Genomic DNA, 19,608 nt, shown 5'->3' with positions numbered 1-19,608 from the left:
CCCAAGACTGTGCAGTTTGACAGTAAAAACATCCAGAATCTAGAAAATCTACCAAATGCAGCCAGGAAACATGATATAAACTATCCATGCTGTCACCTTGGAGGCATTGCATTTAGAAATCCGGCACTTTTAAATGAGTATTTAATTTACCTTGACTCTCTCCTTGCAGAGAAAATATGCTGTTGCATGCAAGACATCGGCTGCATGGGAAGAGTTGTGGTAGGAGTTACTGGAGTGGTAGTTAGCTTCAATCACTTGTAGCCAGGAGCGCAGAGTAGCTTCAGGGCAGTTGAGGAACTCGCAGACCCCAAAGCGGGAGAAGATCTTCAGGCCCAAGTAGGTCAGAGGCCTGCAGGAGGATTCAGAAATGGCAGTTAAACACAAACTTAAAGCTCCCCAGACTAAATAAAAGAAACAGACACATCCTTCTGACTGCTCTTCAGTGCACCGATTCCTCACCGTTTCATGGTTGCAGCTTCCAAGTTGAAGATGTCAAAGTCCCAAGAGTCCTCATTTTCCATGGTCTGGGCGATGCGAGGGGGGATGTCATTTAGTGACAGAGGGGTTGTCAGGTGACTGGGGAGATGGTGGGGCTCTGAGGAGACAGAAAGGAGGCATTCAGATAAAGAAGGGGAGCTTAGAAATGTGTTGTTGGCTACCTTTGGCTGAACCACAGGCAGAAGATAATAAAATGATCAGAGGTTTACAAACTCAACGGGGCTAAAACTAAACTAAAGCACTTTATGAGGAACCATGCTGTGGGTTTTATGTAAACTCACGTTTTGTGGAGAAGATGTATTCGTTTCCTGACAATCTGCGCAAACCATCCTGTGAATAAGAACAAAAGAAAGTTACAAGGACTGAGGAAGGGTAAAAAATACAACAGACTGCATACACAACATGAATAAATCCATCATTCATCCTTTTTTAAATAGTCAGATAATGAGTTCAGCTCAGAGTTAGGAGCACCAGCATCAGATGTGACACATCCAGAAGAGGACAGCTAACTTATTTGAATGCTCTGGATTTAATTGTCTAACTGAGGCATTTAATATTAAAGTGTGCTAAAAATGCACACGGAAAGCTTGAGGACACCTCCATCTATAACATCTGTATCAAACATCACAGATGTTTTGTTGACTCGCAAGTTGAATAACAGAACAGATTCAGTCAGAAATTGTTGAGGAATTTCCAGCAAAATAGCAGACAAGAAATATTTTGAATATCTCAGAGCACCATGATTTTTGCATATATGAATTTTGCATCCAGCTCAAATGGTTTTCCCAACAGACAACATTCAATACCAGTATTTATTATATGATAAAATTATTTCTTAAAAATATTTTTCTTTTTACTGCTTTTTGACGATGTTGTGGAAGAAAATGCAGAATTTTCCAGATTTTCCAAATGAAGATTTCAATGAATTTTCTACCATCTGTGCTATGAGACAAATTTTTGGAGGTGATATTATGCAAACACCTCAAATCGTTTCCCCCACGAGCATGCAAAAGAATACAGGAGGGTGCAGGGACGAGGAGGACAAACTGAGCTTATCAATGACACCAGTTTAAAAAAATAATTACCATATTTATGAACTGTAATAGTTGTGTTGAAATGACGCCGCAGTAATTTATGCACATATGTCAGATGAATTATTTTATTATGATATTTACCTTCCTCTGGGGATCACTGCACGCTGTGATAGCAAATGGAGCTTATCAGAGGGGAAACACTCCATCACCCAAATAATCAAACGCACGGCAAGAACTATAATCATCCTGTGATCTGAACCAGCTGAGTACTACAGACTGCATGCCAACGTTCATAGTCCCCAGAGGAGGAGCAGCGATGGTGATTGGTTGACTTTTCCTGGGCCAGAATGTATTTTTAATGAATATATTTATAGCAAGATGGTAAACACGGAGACCTGCTAAACTTTAGCATGTTAGCATTAGCATTTTAAGCATACAGACGCTAGTGTGTAGCTCAAATCACAACCTCACGGAGTCACCAGCATCTTAATCGTGTTTTTTCTCTTGTTTTATGTACCTCTAAAGGAAGTGTGCTAATCCCAGATCATATGACCTGCTCCACATGATGTCACTTCCTCCTGAAGAAAAGACCGGCCAAACTCCAAGGCTTTCTGAGTTATTCAATTTAAGGTAGTGTGTGAGTCAAGTGCGGATTTATGGCATGTCAGCAGGTTTATTACAATGTCTTTACAAATACCTTTCAATTTCAATTTTACTGAATTGTATATATAATATTTAGAAGAATCTTTCTGTAAAAATGCCATGTGGTGTTTGGTTATAGGCGGCCATGTTGGTTTTAGGCCTGAAAACAGCAAAAATGTCAACTAAGATATATAAAGTCCCACAACTATATATTGACCCAATCATAAATCCAGTGTAGACATTATTAATGTGGTAAATGACTATTCTAGCTGGAAACGCATGATTTTTAATAGAATATCTCCATAGGGGTACAGAGGAACATTTCCAGCAACCATCACTCCTGTGTTCTAATGCTACATTGTGTTAGCTAACCGTGTTGGAGGGCTCATTGATGATTAGAAAACCCTTGTGCTATTATGTTAGCACACGAACAAAAGTGTGAATATTCATGGAAACATGAAATTGCCTGGGTGACCCCAAACTTTTGAACGGTAGTGCACATTCATGTATTCATGCATTGACGTCCATTCAAAAATTATAAGAAAACCATGAAATTAAACAATCTCAGTTCTATAAAACAGCATTTTTGCAACTTGTCTGTTATGCAAATGACCTTTATAGCTCATATCTCCCAGTCAATCTGTTGCATATACATCTATATATATAAACATATAGGTTGTCAGGCATACATGGGTGTGTGTCACAGAGTGAAATGTTTACTTTGCATGTGAAAAAGGAAGAGGAGCGTGGCTCATCTTTGACCTGAGCATTGTCTCATGGTGGCGCTGCCTCTGTACACACTGGCTATTTTAAGATTTTCTCCCACAAAGATGACAGCTCCTCTCTTAATGCTCACTGGGTCTCCTGAGTTCAGACCCAGCAGCCCCTTAGCCACAGCGAACTGGGAAATACAAACCCAACCGGGCACCTCATAAACCAAATCTGATTGCACATAAAATAATCATCCAAACCGGGACAAACACCTCATGGTTTTCTGGTTCCATCTGCCTTCATCACTTATGCAGAACAAATCTTTGTGGCGGAGGACTAACACCTCTGTGCCCGTGTGTTTCCACAGCGAACATGTATAAGTAAAGCCATGCTTATTCATCTGATCCAAAGAACAGGATGCTTCCAGGCCTGTGGAGTCGAGAGGAAAAGGTTCATGTGAGTGTGACTGTGTGCATGTGTGCAGAGAGAGAGGGGAGGGAGGGGGAGAGAGGAGGGAGAGAGGGGGAGAAAGAAAGGGTGGGGTGGGCTTTCCTCTCCAGCCTACAGGAGCACAAAGGACAATCTAACACTTCCTCTGGGGTTGTTGCCAAGACTGCCAACTTGGCACTCTTTCTACTTCTGTTCTTCACCATTGCTGTCCGTTAATCTCTCCCTCCCCAAATATGAGCAGAAATCCTCTCAAAAACAACAATCCACAAGCTCCCGAATGCGCCTCGTATTCATCATATCTCGTGCTTTCATCGTGCATGCTCGTTGGATGTTCATTTGTTATCATATAGGAGCTGATTCACACGCGGCGGAAGGAAGCTGTTTGGGTGTTTCGGACTTCTTGAAGGACCTTGGTGCTCTGAAGGGTCTGTTTCTTACCGTCATCAGCCCCCCTACGAGGTCATTCGTGTGGGGATCTTCATCCTTGGTGCCTAGCTGTGGGGAGTAAAGCTCGGTGGTCCTCAGGATCTCCAGTACACGATCCAAGGCCTCTGCCACGGGCATAGGACTGCTCTCCTGCGCTGCGTTGATGATGTTGATTACCTGGATGAGGGAAATGATCATCGTTACACTAGTTGCTGATGGAAACATGTAGGTAATAAATGGACCATGTTCCAAAATAAAAAACACAAAAAACATTAAGAATTTCCTGCTAAAATTCAAGTAAAATCAGCGCTCTAATATATTCACATTTAGCCTGCCCCACTTTATTTGGGTCATTCCAAAGCCTCTGGGCTCAGACTACAAAGGCTCCCTCACCAGCAGTTTTTAGACAAACACACTGAGACAAAAAGGTCACAAATACAATTGGACACCACTGGGAAAAGAATATATTTTTCTGAATTAAAACAAATGCTAAAAACGGTTTCATTTTAAATCTGAATGCACTTCTTCTTTTTTAAAAAAAAATCTCATATACCTAAAAAATATGGCCAAAAAATACCATAATTGTTGGTTTCTTTTTAACAGTTGCACGTGAATAACTTGCTATGTCACATTTGACTTGCTAGGACTGGTGAAGCAGGTCAAGAATTATCATGAGGAATTGTCAGCTGATTATAATTTCTGAGTTTGATCAATTTTCTGAGCCTTCTACTGAACAACGGCCTCCTCTAAACAACTGACTGATGAAGCTAGTTGATGCAGGGAAGCGCTAAAAATAAAAAATAAAAAACATATGAAAGTACCCCCAGCTTACAATTCTATTTATCTGAATAAAAAATGTTGCAAAAAATTGTGAAAATCTCGAAAAACATTCGGTGGAGCAAGTTTAGATTAAACTGCACGTTTCAGGGGAGAAAAGCAAACTTGAAACCATATCCTGTGCTTTGGTCCAAATAACCAATGTTGGAGTGTTTGGAGGTCAAAAGGGATAATGATCCAAAGCAAGCCTCAAGTCCATCATGAGCTTTGTTCACAATAAAATGGACCTCACAGTGCTCTAACTTTAACATCACTGTGAATCTGTGGGAAAGCATGCTGTGTGTGCTAAACAGCCCAAAAATCTGTCAGAACTTGAAGTGATCTGGAAGGAAAATGGGTGAAATGTTCTTTTTCAAAAACAGGAAAACTCTCAGCTGGCCACAAAAACGGTCTGGAAGCTGCAATATCCAAGTTATGACATAGTATGGCGCCCAAATTTTATTTATTTTTATGTCAAATACCATAAATGCTGCATTTTGACATTTTTAAGCTTGTGAAACAAAAACTAACTGTCCAATAATGTTTTAAAAATGGCTCATTTTTTACGTTTGTTGACAGCAGAAGTTGTATTGACTCCAATCAAAAATATCATCAGAATGTCTGAATTTGCTCAAACCTCCCAAACAGCACCGTGTAACACGAGTCAAACCACGAATGGGGAAAAAAAATAAATAGAAAAATCAATCCTGAAACATACTGGCAGCCATTCTGAGGAGAACATTTGTAATTTGCAATGTGGTCACACCTCCTAGTTCTTCACTTTCTTGGCAAAGACAAGAGCAGATTGACGTCACACATATCTCCCCATTAAATATTAAACTACAGCAGGGAGCTGGCTAGCTTAGCTTAGCAACAAAACTGGAAAAAGGAAATGGTTTGGAAGCAGGTTATAGCGGCTTCGAAGGGATTTAATGCAGGTCCTTAGTTCCTTCAGCAGTCACAATATTCAACGTGACCATAAAACTGTCACTTTTTCTAACTTTTTAAGTGCAATTCTATCCACCTTATTCAGATTTGTACACGTGAAAGGTGCATATAGTGTGAATAGTCTTTATTATCTTTCTATATTTATTCTATTTTATATTTCTTACCTTGGTCTTTATCATGCTTCACTGTTATCTAGCTGCTGTAACATCTGAATTCAATAAAAATAATAATAAATCCACCTATCAGAACCTCTAAAGTTCAATAATATACTAATTTCTTTATTCCCTGCAGAAACAGAAAGAATTTCTTAACATTTTTATACTTTTTATGTATTTTTATTTACTGTGGTATATCCCTTCTTTTTACAGTACATTTTTGCAGATTTTACTTTAGTCTCTACACTGAACAAGGCAAGCGGTTTCCCCATTGTGAGTCTTCACACTTAGAAAGGACAGATATGACAGATTCACATTCGTCTCTCAGCAGACATAACAGGGTCATATCAAACAATTTCTTCACATAAAGAGACTAAAATCTATTAAGATGTATTGCTAAAGACATAACTGGAAAATCTCAGAAAAGAGACCCACTTTTTCTTATCAAAGGCCGTGGAGCTTCTAACAATGGGCACCTATTGGCGAGGTCAACAAACACAAGTTGGAGCTAATTCGCTTCCACATATGTGTACACACAGTACCAGCAGTTCTATCAGCGCTTTATTCTGGAGAGGATGACGCCCAGAGGGACTGACTGCACAGTCAAATGATACAGCAGAGGAACTGCAGTGTGTCATATGACCCATCCCCGGGGACTTTCTCTGTTTCCGACTATCCAGGCTACAGGCTGCACAGACCACTGAAACAGCAGGTCATTCAGGTCCCGCATGTTTTCCCCGTCTTCTGCATAAAATGTGGCATTTTATCAGCCTCATCTCCTCTTGACATGTTGTGCATGACCTCTACACTCAGAGCTCGCATCTGTACAAGAAGTGCTCATGGCAGTTGTGGCAGTTTTTATAATGCAGGAGTTCAGTCATGAGATGCTAAACATCAGTACAAAGTGCTGATCGCATGATGTGAGGCTGGGAGGGATGGTGATGATGAAGAACCCACCTTGGTGATGGGAGCCTCGATGGTCATGGAGTGGATTCGGGCCATCGATGAGTGCCTTCGCTGTGAGCTCCCTGGCAGGAAGAAAGAAAAAAAAGAGACACCTCGTATGATAAGCTTGAAGGTGGGGCTCAAAAACAAACTAAGCTGCAATTTTCCAACCATTATCTAATTAGCGTGTTTGTGTATGAATCCGCTCAACACTCGATGCAAACAGACAACTGGGAAGGTTTCATAAGAAACGCCCAAAGTTTCCGTCATCTATCTCCCTTCACTCTCACCGTCGCTCCCCCGAGATGTTGTAGATCTGACGTCCAGAGAGCCTTTCCTCCGGTCTTTGTGCTTACTGGATTGTATGTCTAGGGAGGAAATAAAACACCTTAAATTAACACACATGCAAACACAAACACCGGTCAGGCTTAGTGAGGAGGCCGATTTTGACCTCTTAGCACAATATTGTTGTCTAGACAATGAAATGTCTCAATCAGTCCGACTAAAAGGAAACGGCCTCCTTAGTTCAAATCACTGTGACTACTTATTGATTCTGTGGATTCTAATAACTTCTGTGGGAAATTTAGAGGAAGTTTACAATAAAAGCTGCAAAACAGAGAACAAATCTAATAATTTCTTGGGACATTAAATATTCTGCACACTGGAAAAGCACCAACGGCTGGGAAAATTCAATCACAGCTTGATAGAACATAGTAGATATTATAATCTGTGTTGTTTTTATTGTCAGATCAGTCCTGGCCAATTTCAGGGCATTTTTTTTACTACAATATAAAGTAATGCATCTCTACAGAAACAGCACAACCATAACTAGAAGTACAGAAAACTGAAACATTTCTTTTGTGTCTTATGAAACAGTTACAATGTCATGAGTTATAAAAAAGAAGAAAAATTAAAGTAGATTTTTTTATTATTATTATTTAGTTTACAAAAATGGGGGGGGAAAAACAAAAAACTAGGAATTAACGTACAACACTTCCCCAAGTGTCCACAGGTGTGGAAATACTTGGAATAAAAATAGTGATTCTACATATTCTAAAAGTATTACTACTACTTGTGTAAACTCTGACTGCAGTTCAGTTGAGTAGTGCTGAAGTTTCGTAAAACCCCTGTTTGTAAAAGTGAGTCATTGTTGCGCTGAATAGTGCTGCATTTTTTGTTTTTTACATAATCTAGTTAGCAGAAACTAAATTAAACTCAAGTAGACTACACTAAAATAAAATAAATTTTATGAATTTCACAATTTTGAGCCTCAATTTGGTTATTTTTTTGACATTGGAAGATGAAAAAATTAGATTATTCTTTCAGTTTTCACAGTTACTGGCTCAGATAAATGGTGTACTTTGGTCATTTTTACATACATATATAACATAACAGCATAACATAACATGACAAATTGGTATTCAGAGGGTTAAAGGAAAAAGATTCTGTCATTCTATGTTTTTTTTATTATCAACAAATTCTATTAAAAAAAAGCAAAACAATAACAAAACTTTCTGGATTTGGCATGAGCACGTACATTTTTAAAAGCTGGTCTAAAATAAACAGGGACTTTGTTTAAAAAAGGCTCAGTAATGACCAAAAGCAGTGGTTTTATAGTGGCGCTGTGGTTTTTAACAAACATTTCTCACATAGGAATAAATAGTGCATTTAGTGGAGCTATTTCCAGCTTTAGAATAAAATCAGATTTTGCAGCAACAAAACCATGCATGTGAGACTAAAATATTGATAAACAGGTTTTAGCTGCACAGGAAATACTTCTGAACTGCATCTTCTCATTTTTTGTTGTGGCGCTTCCATGGATTTTGTTGACACTAAGCACAGTTTTAATAATTAGCAATCATATTTGCTCATTTTTAGTTAATCAACCTGTCTTCCATTTTAGTCTATGGATAACTATTGACTCTAAACAGCTAATTCTGTACGTGTGATTTGGTTTAAAGGGGTTTTTACGATAATCAGGGTTTTCACAGAAGTAGGCAGGAACATTTCTTTGATTCTTTGCTGTAGACAGACACGTATGACCTGGACAAGCTGTGAGTAGACATGTTCTTTCTACTCACAGATGTACATCGCTTTGGATAAAAGCATCTGCTAAATGAATACAACTGCAGAGGTCTGAAGACGCAAGGGTCTAGGAACTCTCGACAGGGAGGGAGGCGGGCTAAAAGGTTGTCTTTCGAATCACTCTACAGCAATTGGGTAGGTATACAACCAATCAGTGCAACGAATAGGCTGACGTAGTTCATAGAGAGCCGGAAATCAGAGGATGCTGGAGTTCGGTGAAGCCTTATTTATCTTTCTTATTTTATCCTTTGTTTATCTTTCAAGTTGAATTTTAGCTTCAAATCTTTAAGGGCTGTGGCCAAAGCCGAGTCAAAAGATAACTGTTTATTGTGCGCCGGTTGTTTCTGTCAGAATCGTCACACCTCTGTTGTCACTTAGTTACGCCCGCCTTCTGACTCTACACTTCATGGTGATTCGTCGGCCAGTTTTAGGAGCATCCAACCTCGAGGCTTACCGAGGGTAACTAGACCCACCCTGGCAGAGAATTAAACTCGTTGCCATGGGTTGTGTAGCGCGGCTAGGCTAGACAGGTTGTATATTTTTGTTGAAAATGACTAAAAACTCTGATTAAATTTGTAAACAAACAAACAAAAAAAGAAAAACAGAATTTACTTTGAAAAGTATTTTTTTTTAAAAAGGCAAATGACTATGACGACCACACATGATTTAATACTAGAAGCATAATCCACTCTGAGAGCCTCTAATCACAACCTACAGAGGTTAGGGGTGTCTTAAAAGAGTTACTGTGAAATACAGTGTCCTGGAACACAATGAAAAGCAACTTTTCAAAATCGCCTCTTTTCAGTGAGCTGGTGAAAAGATGGAGATATGATCCCTGTTTTATTTGACTGTCAGAAGTTGAGTTCGCACTCGTTTTGAAATCAGCTGCAGCTGTGAATTGTCTTTCCAGTCGATGCGACAATACAACGAGGAACAATAGTCGAGTTTAAAGTAAATAAAAGTGTGCAACTTTTTCAAGGTCAACAAAAGACAGAATTCATTTGTTTTGAGATATTTTGCAGCGAGATAAAGCAGAACTGAACACTCTGTTAGTCAATGTTTAAAAGCTGGGTCATGATTAAAGGAAACAATGGTTTTCTGGCGTGGTGCAACACATTCACTGACATATTTCCAAAGTTTCTGTGTTTACAAAGCTCAGGTTCCCCAAATGGGAAATCTCCAATGTATTGTTATCCAACAAATATTTGGTGTCTGCAAACAGTTAGCTAATGTTAGCAGAGTGTGTGATTCACGTATGTAACACTGGAACCGGATGTTGTGCTTCCTCATGATGAGCACTGAAATACTCAAATCACAAGAGGAACCGTCACAGAAATAAGTTCCATGTGGAAAAGACAGAGAAGTCTTGAGCATTGGATGAATCTCACCTGTCTGAGACTCTGCCTGCACACGTTCACTGGATTTATCGCTCTGCATGGACAGAAGAGAAAAGTTGACACACACAAGTCAGACAGCTCCTCTCATATATTAATAATCACCAAAACTAGAAACACAACTCACCTTATTATTATCATTTAAAGGCCTGTTGATAGACACATAGTGTCTGATTTTACTGTGGATGACAAACACAGAGTAGCACATCAGAAAACATAAAAGGATAGAATCATATATTAGCAAGTATAATCATCCAGTCGCTTGGGCAGTAAATTAGATTTAGCAACACTGAATGAGCTGCAGGAGGTTTACATCAGGAGGGTCAAACATGCGGCCCGCGGGCCAAAACCGGACCTCCACTGTGGGACGACTTCATAAAATGTAAAAATTACAGAGAAGACATTAATTGTAGACTGGAAATTCTTAAAACTATATTTTTTTAAGTGAAATACTAGATAGTTCATTGTTCTTTTGTCTTTTTGTATTTCATTTTTATAACATTTTGTCTTTTTTGGGTTTTTTATCTCTGACTTTGGTCATTTGCCTCATATTTTTGTCGTTTTGTTTCTCACTTTTGTCATTTTTTGTCTAATTTTTGTCATTTGTCCATTTTTTGTTGCTTTGAAACTTTCTTGTCAAATTTTTGGTCTCTTTTTTTGTTTTGTTTCCTGTCGTTTGTTTCATTTTTTGTGTCATTTTGTTTCTCATTTTTGTATATTGTGTCTTGTTTTTGTTGTTTTTTTGTCTGACTCTTGTCGTTCTAATCATAAAGTAAAACAATATATCGTTCAATTCCAGGTAGCTGTGACTAAACGTTGTGTTTCTTTGTCGACACTCTTGTGATCTGGAAGTCGTAATATGGAAATGATAAACTGAGGAATAATGTTGTTGAAATTGAACTTATCTTTCTTGAGAAATTTCAGGTTGTTCCTAATGTTTTGTAAAAAGATAATTCTTTAAATGTGAACATTTTTGAACTAAAAAAGGAAAAATGTAGAGTTGTTGCTATTTATCGGTTATTATACTGATTTTACTGGCGCGGCCCACTGGAGATCAAATTGGGCTGAATGTTGCCCCTGAACTAAATGAGTTTGACACCCCTGGTTTAAAACTTCACATTGTCACTCACCCTCCCTGTCCAATTACAGGTGTGATCTTCACATTTTGCTGAATGCTGTCTCCATTCTTCTTTTTGGCATAATAAATCCCCTGCCACTCCTGGGACACAAAAAAACCAAGAGACATGTAGCGTATAGACACGAGAGCATATTTATTTATCCATTCATCCTGAAAAACAGCTAAAACACAACATCTAAATCATCCTGAGTGGGCGTGGACAGGTTAGACGGTGAAGTGTGACTGGTCGAGTATTTCAGAGAGCTTGGACTCGCTTTAAAGGGTAGGGGGAGCGCTCCTGGAGTCCAGTGCGCTTGTTTCATGTTCCCCCCGCCTACAGACCGCTTTAGCAGCTTTAAAAGACCCTTCCTGCTGTTCGCCTGTCTGGAGCTGACCTTCGCTCTCTGTGTAGTAAGATTACGGCACAGCCATCAACCGCTGTTCTCGTGCACATGAAACGGAGCTGCTGGATGACCGGTGGTGCCGACTTACAGCACACGTGGACGCATGTGCAGGCATGCATGCACTGACACAAAGGCAGAAGCAGAGGTCTGACTGCGAAGAGATATTCTACAGGGACAGCTATACTTTATGTCAAAACTATGTGTGTAATACTACAGCCAGAAGGAAGATTGGTTGTAGTATTACACATTCAAGCCATAAATTGAAAGTCTGGATTGTTTGTGTTAGTTTTTTGGGATGAAATAACTCTCCGAACCCAAAAAAAAACCCCACCAGCAGGTTTGAAAATCAGGTTATCCATGCCAAAAATTGCACATTTATCAGAGCCAGAAACTGTAAAGAAACAGAAAGAATCATTGCTTTTTCAACTTTCCAATTATTCTTTAACTAACCATGTGTGATGTGCAGCTCTAAATAACAAAAATCTAAGAAAAACAGCCAAATTTTAGCTTTTATTCATGAAAAATCAATGAAAATCACTTTAATCTACATATTTCCGTTAAAATATTACCCCAAAAAAAGCCATTTACAATAAAAAAATTCCTCAAAAAACTAAAAATCCTGTGTTCCTTTGTGCAAATAAAAAGCCAGTACAGACTCATCTGCAACCAAGAGTCATGTGATAAAAACTCAGGCATTTTTTAGCTGACATGCAAGCTGTGTTTACACAAATCAAATAGAAGAAACACATGCAAAAATTAATTATCTATTTTCTTTCTCAGTATTGATAACATCAGTGGGAATTTGAAAAAAGTAGTAGTTCATAATAATTCCACTTTTTTCAATTTTTGTAAAATATAGAACCAAAAAAATTCACCTTATTTTTTTTTCCTTTTTCACTGATTTATGGTATTATAACCGAGCCATTCTACACAGAAGACGTGCTTAAGTTCTTTCTGCTTTTAGCCACAGTTGTGCTGTTTCCATAGGGGTGCAGGATTTTATATTACAAAGAAAAATGAGCCCACAGTGAGTAAAAAAGTGACGAGAGTTCAGAGGGTTAAGATCCCGACGAAGTAAGCCACATTAAATATTGTGTTTGGCCTGAAATGTACACTGTGGATGATGAGGTGATTTAATGAATGCATATTACCTTTCCTTTCCGTATGCAGGAGTTTATTGTTTCAAGGAGATCAGGCTTATTCTTCTCACTTTTAGGCACTTCTATTATTTCCTTCCCTATTAGCTCGCCTTGTTGGTAGCCCATAATGGACTCGTAGGCTGGATTCACATACTGTGAAGGAGAGGCAACAAGAGGATCAGATTGAGATCTACAGTTTATAAGATACACAAACGAGTTCAGACACAGTTCAGATCATGACCTCGACTGACTGACAAAACGTTTTCAGGCAAGTCGACACAGTTGCTGCTTATTTCACGGAGGTCAAACGTATATTTTACGTGGGAACATATGGTGGAGACACAAACAGAAGGGAAAGAGAGAGAGAGGGACATGCATTGCGACAATGAAATTAGAAGGAAAGCATTATTAAAACCCCACCTGAATAACTTGATCTTCAGAAGTGATCTCTATGGCCTCTTGGCTTTGTTCTAGAGCAGTGAAAATAGCATTGCCAGCCCTTGTGTGGAGAGACAACACCAGAGTCATTGTTAATACATGCAACAGCGTCTCGTTTCTAAGCGGACATTTATTCACTTTCAAGGAGGGTTAACGGGCATAAAAAAACAGGCTTGATAAAATAACGTCTTGCTCTGCGTGCAAAAGGTTTAAATAGAGGCATTGTGTAACTACCGTACAATCTAGCTGCAGCGATACTGCACGACTCACCTCAGCTTGAACTGAGCCCGCACCTCTCCATGCTCCAACTGTAGCAGCTCATTGTAGCAGGCCATCATATTGGCATTTTCCACATATCTCTGAGGGTCAGAGCAACACAGTGATTCATGCATGAGAAACTCAATGCATTCGTCTCCAAAATAAAAAAGGATTTATAATAGAAATGTCTGCATTTCATTAAGCGCTGACAGATGAGATATGAAGAGAATATTACAATGCACACACAGATTTCAGACACAGTGTCGCTCACCCTATTAAAGCCGGCATTGATCAGTGGCATCACAGAGGCTTCTTCTCTGTCTGGCCTGAAGCGCAGAACACATGTTAGCATTGAAACGACAACATGACAAATGCTTGTTTAGAGAACATCACAGAGCTGCTGCATGTGATAAAATGCAGGCCTACAGACCTCCACTGAGCCAAACGTTTGAATTCTAACAGCGCTCTCAATCATCAGGGAATGACAGTGAGAAAAAGAACAGGAAGGTCAATATATAAAGGCGGGACTTTTTGTATTTTTACAGAAAGATTCTTCTAAATATTATATATACAATTGAGTAAAACTGAAATTGAAAGTTATTGAGACAGATATTGTAGTAAACCTGTTGACTACTTTATATTAAATAAGTCAGAAAGTCTTGGAGTCTTCCAGTCTTTTCTTCAGGAGGAAATGACATCATGTGGACCAGGTCATGTGATCTGGAATTAACACACTTCCTTGAGGTGCTTTTGTAATGGGGAACTTAGTTGAAAGTGATTTCTTGGACACAGATACAATGTGTTATCTTGTGTTATACAATAACACAAATGACTCAATGAGACACAAAAATTATCATAAAAGGGAAAAAATGACCACAAACAGACCAATAATGACCAAAAAGACACAAAACGGCTCAATGAGACACATAGTTATCATATAAAGATACAAAATGATGAGACACACACAAAATGACTACAAAATAAATACAAAAAGCTGTGAAATGACCACAGAGACACAAAAAATTACCACAAAACACCTAAAATTACTACAAACAGACTGAAAACAGCCAGAAAGGGGTGCAAAATGACCACAAAAATGCACAAAGTCACCACAAAAGACCTAAAATGTCCACAAAACAGTCTGAACATGACCAAAAAAAAGAAACAAAATGAGCACAAAGACACACAAAACAACCACAAAGATACAACATGACCACAAAAATGCACAAAACGACTACAGAAAAACACAAAATGACTCACTGAGACAGACAATTGTCATATAAAGACATAAAATGACAAAACACACAGAACAACTACAAAACAGACTGAAAACTGATACAAAAATGCACAAAATGACCACAAAAATACACAAAATGACCACAAAAAGACCTGAAACCACCACAAAACTGACTGAAAATGACCAAAAAGAAACAAAATGAGCAGGTCATGTGATCTGGAATTGACACGTCCTTGTGAGATGTTTTTGTAATCGGTAACTTAGTTGAAAGTGATTCCTTGGACACAGATACAACTTGTTATTTTTCATATAAAATTTGTGATATTGAGTCATTTTTTTATTAATAACTGATTGTTTCCACAATAAATAATTAGGAATTTGTAAAGACATGGTCATAATGAACATAAAAACATTAGTATTTTTTTTAACTTTTAATAAAAATGTATGCAAGATATATCATTTCAAAAGTCCCTCAATTATATACTGACCCAAGAATAAAAAGAAAACCAAAGAGGGGGTTCACCAAGTTGCACGTACCTTTTCACAACAGCGACTATCACAGTGTTTTCTGCAGAGTTGACCGCTCTAATTGACCTGAATGTAAACAGAGGGAGCCTTTTAGTCAGTGAGTGAGACTGGTGGAAAAGCCCGTGGCATCAAATCAATGTATTTTTCAGTTTTTTCACGCTCCGATTCTCCCAGGCAGGCAGAGCCCAGTGGTGGAGCTCTGTGAGCGGGCCGAGGCCTCTGAAAGAATGCAGTGTACAGGGCCGCTCATCCGCCTGTGGTTTCCCCCAGCCAGTGGTCATAAAGGCGCTTTAGTTCCCCCATCACAGCCCGTGCGTGTACACTGAACATATGGATCGGCCAAAATGAATGGGGTTAACATACACGCTGGGCAGGGCAAATGAATGTTTGTAAATGTGTTTTTGGTTTGGGCAGAGGCTAAAGATAGAGAGTGGTATGGGCAGGCACCGCTTCATTTCTCAGCGACATGAGCTCCACTAGGTAGCATGCGATGGAAGCCCACAGTGAGCTGGACATTTAGACCCGCGCACACGCAGCCATAATCACAAGTGTTAGCAAATTTGTTGCAACAAATGAAAAGTTGTTCGGTCCCGTTAGGATCATCTGGTCTGAATTAGGTCGCTGGCTGAGTGTGACGGTCACTAACAGCATTCAGTTCAACTGTATGCAGCAGGAGGACTTTTATCTCCTTTGGTATGTCTGCAGTCACCAGGAGATACCAAAACATTTTTAAAATCATCTTATAGACATGTATCTACATACAGTGTTCATACTGTTAGTTTATTTACTGCATGCAGTGGTGGAATAAAGTTTTCCAGCCCACACATTTGCATGTATATAGCATTAAGAATCATTCTTAGGTCTTCAAGTGCAAATTCTTTTACTACAATCACAGCCATGATGCTAAACAAATGATAAAAAAAAACAAAACATTAAATTGATTGGTTCCATAAAAATAGTAGTCATTTTGGTAGAATTTAGTTTTTCAGTTTCTTGTAAGCAATTAACAAAAAAAATATAATTTGTACTCGTTTGTGTCTGTCTAATGCAGCCACACCTTTAGAAACACAAAAAGATTTTTCCACAAATATTTCATGATAATATTTGAGATTGTGTAAAATTTTAAGGGTGTCCGAAACCCTTTTTCCTCCACCGTATTTCTCATAGCATTAATAATGTTTGCACTGTTCATACCGTCTGCATTGCTCTTACAGTTTTATACTGTCCATACGACTGTTTATCTCCACCTGTAGATTTAGATTATCCATTTTAATATTGTATCCACATCTTTCTATTCATATAATAGTGGGTTCACCTGTCGTTGCTGTTAAATAAAACACATTATATGCCGTACTTTAAATAATGCACACATAGGTAGACACCAAACCCTTTCGTTGTTGTAGTTTGCAAAGACAACAAAGTTAGATCTAGTCTCATGTGTAGCTGCAAGGCCTAAACACACACACACAAGCTCCTCTGACTTAGTGCGTACATTTTTTTTCCATGTAAGTTTAAACAGTTTTGCAAATTTAATAGAGAAGCAGTTCAGCAATTGGGAAAATGCAGAAAAGTAAAGGACAAATGAAAAAAAAAGCTATAGTAAGCTAGAAGTAGTGCATATAAATAGCAAATAATAAATCAAGTCCTGAAAAGATTTGCTAAAAGAAATGAATGAATAGTTGCAGTGTTCTGATTCTCCACGTGGTAGTTGTATGAATGCAAATCTGACCGACCAACCGGCTGCACTCCAGCAGCTCAACCGTATGATTTTTCAGCTTTCACATTTAATCTTGAATGACATCCAGTTCAAACTTCATCGTCTGAAAATGCTGTGAGGCTACATCAGACAAAAAAAACAACAAAAAAAATACCACTGTGCCATATAATTCCTGAAATACAGCGTGAAGAGCACGGATGATGAGAAACTCGCTTACCGGCATAGTGCTTCAGCGTCAAAGTGTCTGGAATGTCTGTGGTCAATGATGACGAGGTCGTGATGCTTCTCCAAGAAGCACTCCAGAGCCGACTCGGGTGTTCGCGCCGTGCTGCACCTGAAGTTGGCCTTCTCACAAGCCCAGCAGAAGCCATTGCTCTGACTGTCCTCTTTGGCAAAAACTAAAAGTACCTGCAAGAAGAGAGATGACTAAGCACAGATTTCCAGCTGAGTAATTTATGCTTGTGAATGGTCACACTACTCCTACGACTATTTTCGTCAAAACATATACTGCACATCTAAAATTAGAGTTAGAGAGGTGTTCATAAGAGAGCGATAATGCATAGTGCAGATATTCAAAGGGAATAATGTCCAAATGAATAATGGATAAAAAAAAATACATACAGCGTATTACATGTTACCAGGTGTTAATAAATTATTTAAAAGTAAAGTGAATTTGTTAGCATGAGCTCCACAGACTAAGAGGTTCAGAAACTAGTTGTTTAAATGACAATACGGCTATGTGTAAGAGCAAATTTGGTTAAAACCGAGACTAAACAAATACAGTGGTCGTCAAAATCCTCAACATACACTATATATACACTAACAATACATCAGTGTATTGTTTGGTTTATAAGATGAGACAAAATGGATAAAATCATCCTGTTTGCACAATAAAAGCTTGTAAAAAGCAGTTCACAATGATATGCGCAGAGAAGAAATCAAATGCTCACATTCGACACAATAAAAAAAAAAAACATGGAACTTTCCACATTTTTGCTCGATTGATAAGTTGCTTTAATAATAACAATAAAAGCTCTCATTGTTTGCTTTGTAACAAGTATAAAGTAGCTACATTATGCAAAAAAAGATCTGGAAAGATTTAATGTACAACATACAGTACAGCGAGAGAGCTCCTGTGCTAATTGATATTTAGCTGTGATCTGATTACATAAAGTGGCCGAATTAATCACAAATGATGTGTTCACCGCCCTGCGCTATAGCATTAGTGCAGCAAAAAACATAGTGGGGAGCTGCAGCAAAATGCCGTTCGGATGCCTCGGTGCAACAACAGCCCTGAGTTGTCAAGTCATCATCGTTGCATTTGGACTCATTTGTGCCTGTCGTCCTAATCAGCCTGCGGCGTGACCTCAGGCCTCTGCTGGACAGGTCCTGATTGATCAGACCCAGCTTGCACTCGGGTGCGTCAGAGATTTTATTGTCCGCTGCCATGATCTATGACACAATTAGTCGAGGTGGCCTTGACTGGCTGCCGTCCCTCCCACCGGTCTGCCAAGGCTGTGGCCGAAAAGTGCTGCTGCTACCGTCAAACCGGCCATTGAGAGCACACTCTCTCCCTGCCACCGTACTTTCACATAACCCCTCACTTGCGTAAATACTGGACCAGAGATTTAGGCCCGCCTCCAAGAGCAGTGCTGCACTAAGAGCAGATTCATGAGTCACTCTCTCAAACAGACGTCATCTCCAACTGTTGGCAGGCAGGAGAATGAACGTAAAGAAAAGAAAGCTTGTTCTGCAGTTTTAAGCTTTTGCATCACACCTGTGAGGTTGCGTTAGGACACAAAGGCCTGACTTTGTGGAGGAAACCAGAAGTCCTGTCCTGCCGCATAATGACGGGACAGAGGGTTGGCTGTTTTGGCAGTTGTCTTTTTGATTCATGCTGACAATTGGCGTGGCCTTTATTTAAGCACCAAGAAGGAAACCCGAAGCGGCGAGGCCTTTACGCCCGGGAGAGGTGTTGCTAATGCAAACCATATTCCACATATGAACATTTTCCCCCTACAAGTCGCAATGAGGGTCTGGGTCATAAATACATCACCTCCGAGTCCTGCAGCTATGCTCGGTACGCACAGGGAATTAGATCAGAATTCCACATTGGGATGCTGGTAGAAAAATCAACATTCCCGCAGAGGTGGAGAGACAGGGTGATATAGGCCGAGATAAGGTCTTTCTCGATGCCTTTGCTGGGACTGAACAGATTTACCAAAAAGTCCAACAACCTCAAAGCAGATCGGAGCAAAAATGTTTCAGAAGTGAGGATACGGTGCTCCAGAGAAACACATGGACGAGGCAGAGAATGTGGCACGGAGACAAAGAGGGAGGGGAAGAGGGGAAAAAATAGTTTGAAAGGGGTAGTGAACATTTTGGCAGGGCCTGACCGCTCTGTCTAGAAAACATCGTTGCTGAAAACACAGCGAGGGCCCGGCCAGATCCTGTGAGCGGCAAGAAAAGAGGAGGAGTGGACGGGAGGAGGGCATGACAGGATCAGCTGTGAGTGACAAAAACAGGAAGGGGATATCTCTCTACCTCGCTTTCCTACCGTGGTCGCACTGGAGCGCATCAGACAATGAAGCCCAAGTCTGTGCACTTAAACACGGCGCTAAATCACAGCACGATGAACGTATCGGTTTGATTTGACTCCCTTTCAT

At 39.4% G+C, this 19,608-nt stretch overlaps 1 protein-coding gene across 1 annotated transcript in view; it reads right to left on the bottom strand.

Annotated features, from left to right (window-relative positions):
* The window catches only part of pde8a (phosphodiesterase 8A), a 57,588-nt gene that overhangs the window by 9,655 nt on the left and 28,325 nt on the right, over positions 1-19,608 (bottom strand). The window contains exons 3-17 of the mRNA XM_022199709.2: positions 17,160-17,350; positions 15,235-15,291; positions 13,732-13,786; positions 13,473-13,561; positions 13,185-13,263; positions 12,777-12,917; positions 11,235-11,323; positions 10,232-10,283; positions 10,099-10,141; positions 6,916-6,993; positions 6,638-6,708; positions 3,774-3,938; positions 780-828; positions 460-595; positions 151-349 (exon numbers count right to left, since the gene is read on the bottom strand). Of these exons, the coding sequence (XP_022055401.1) occupies positions 151-349; positions 460-595; positions 780-828; positions 3,774-3,938; positions 6,638-6,708; positions 6,916-6,993; positions 10,099-10,141; positions 10,232-10,283; positions 11,235-11,323; positions 12,777-12,917; positions 13,185-13,263; positions 13,473-13,561; positions 13,732-13,786; positions 15,235-15,291; positions 17,160-17,350 (1,494 nt within the window). The remainder of the gene's footprint in view (positions 1-150; positions 350-459; positions 596-779; positions 829-3,773; positions 3,939-6,637; positions 6,709-6,915; positions 6,994-10,098; positions 10,142-10,231; positions 10,284-11,234; positions 11,324-12,776; positions 12,918-13,184; positions 13,264-13,472; positions 13,562-13,731; positions 13,787-15,234; positions 15,292-17,159; positions 17,351-19,608) is intronic.

This window comes from Acanthochromis polyacanthus, chromosome 2 (genome assembly GCF_021347895.1).
Source record: "Acanthochromis polyacanthus isolate Apoly-LR-REF ecotype Palm Island chromosome 2, KAUST_Apoly_ChrSc, whole genome shotgun sequence".
Classification (NCBI taxonomy): Eukaryota; Metazoa; Chordata; class Actinopteri; family Pomacentridae; genus Acanthochromis; species Acanthochromis polyacanthus.
The sequence above is the reverse complement of the archived record's forward strand: the minus strand, read 5'-3'. Positions and strand labels throughout refer to the sequence as shown.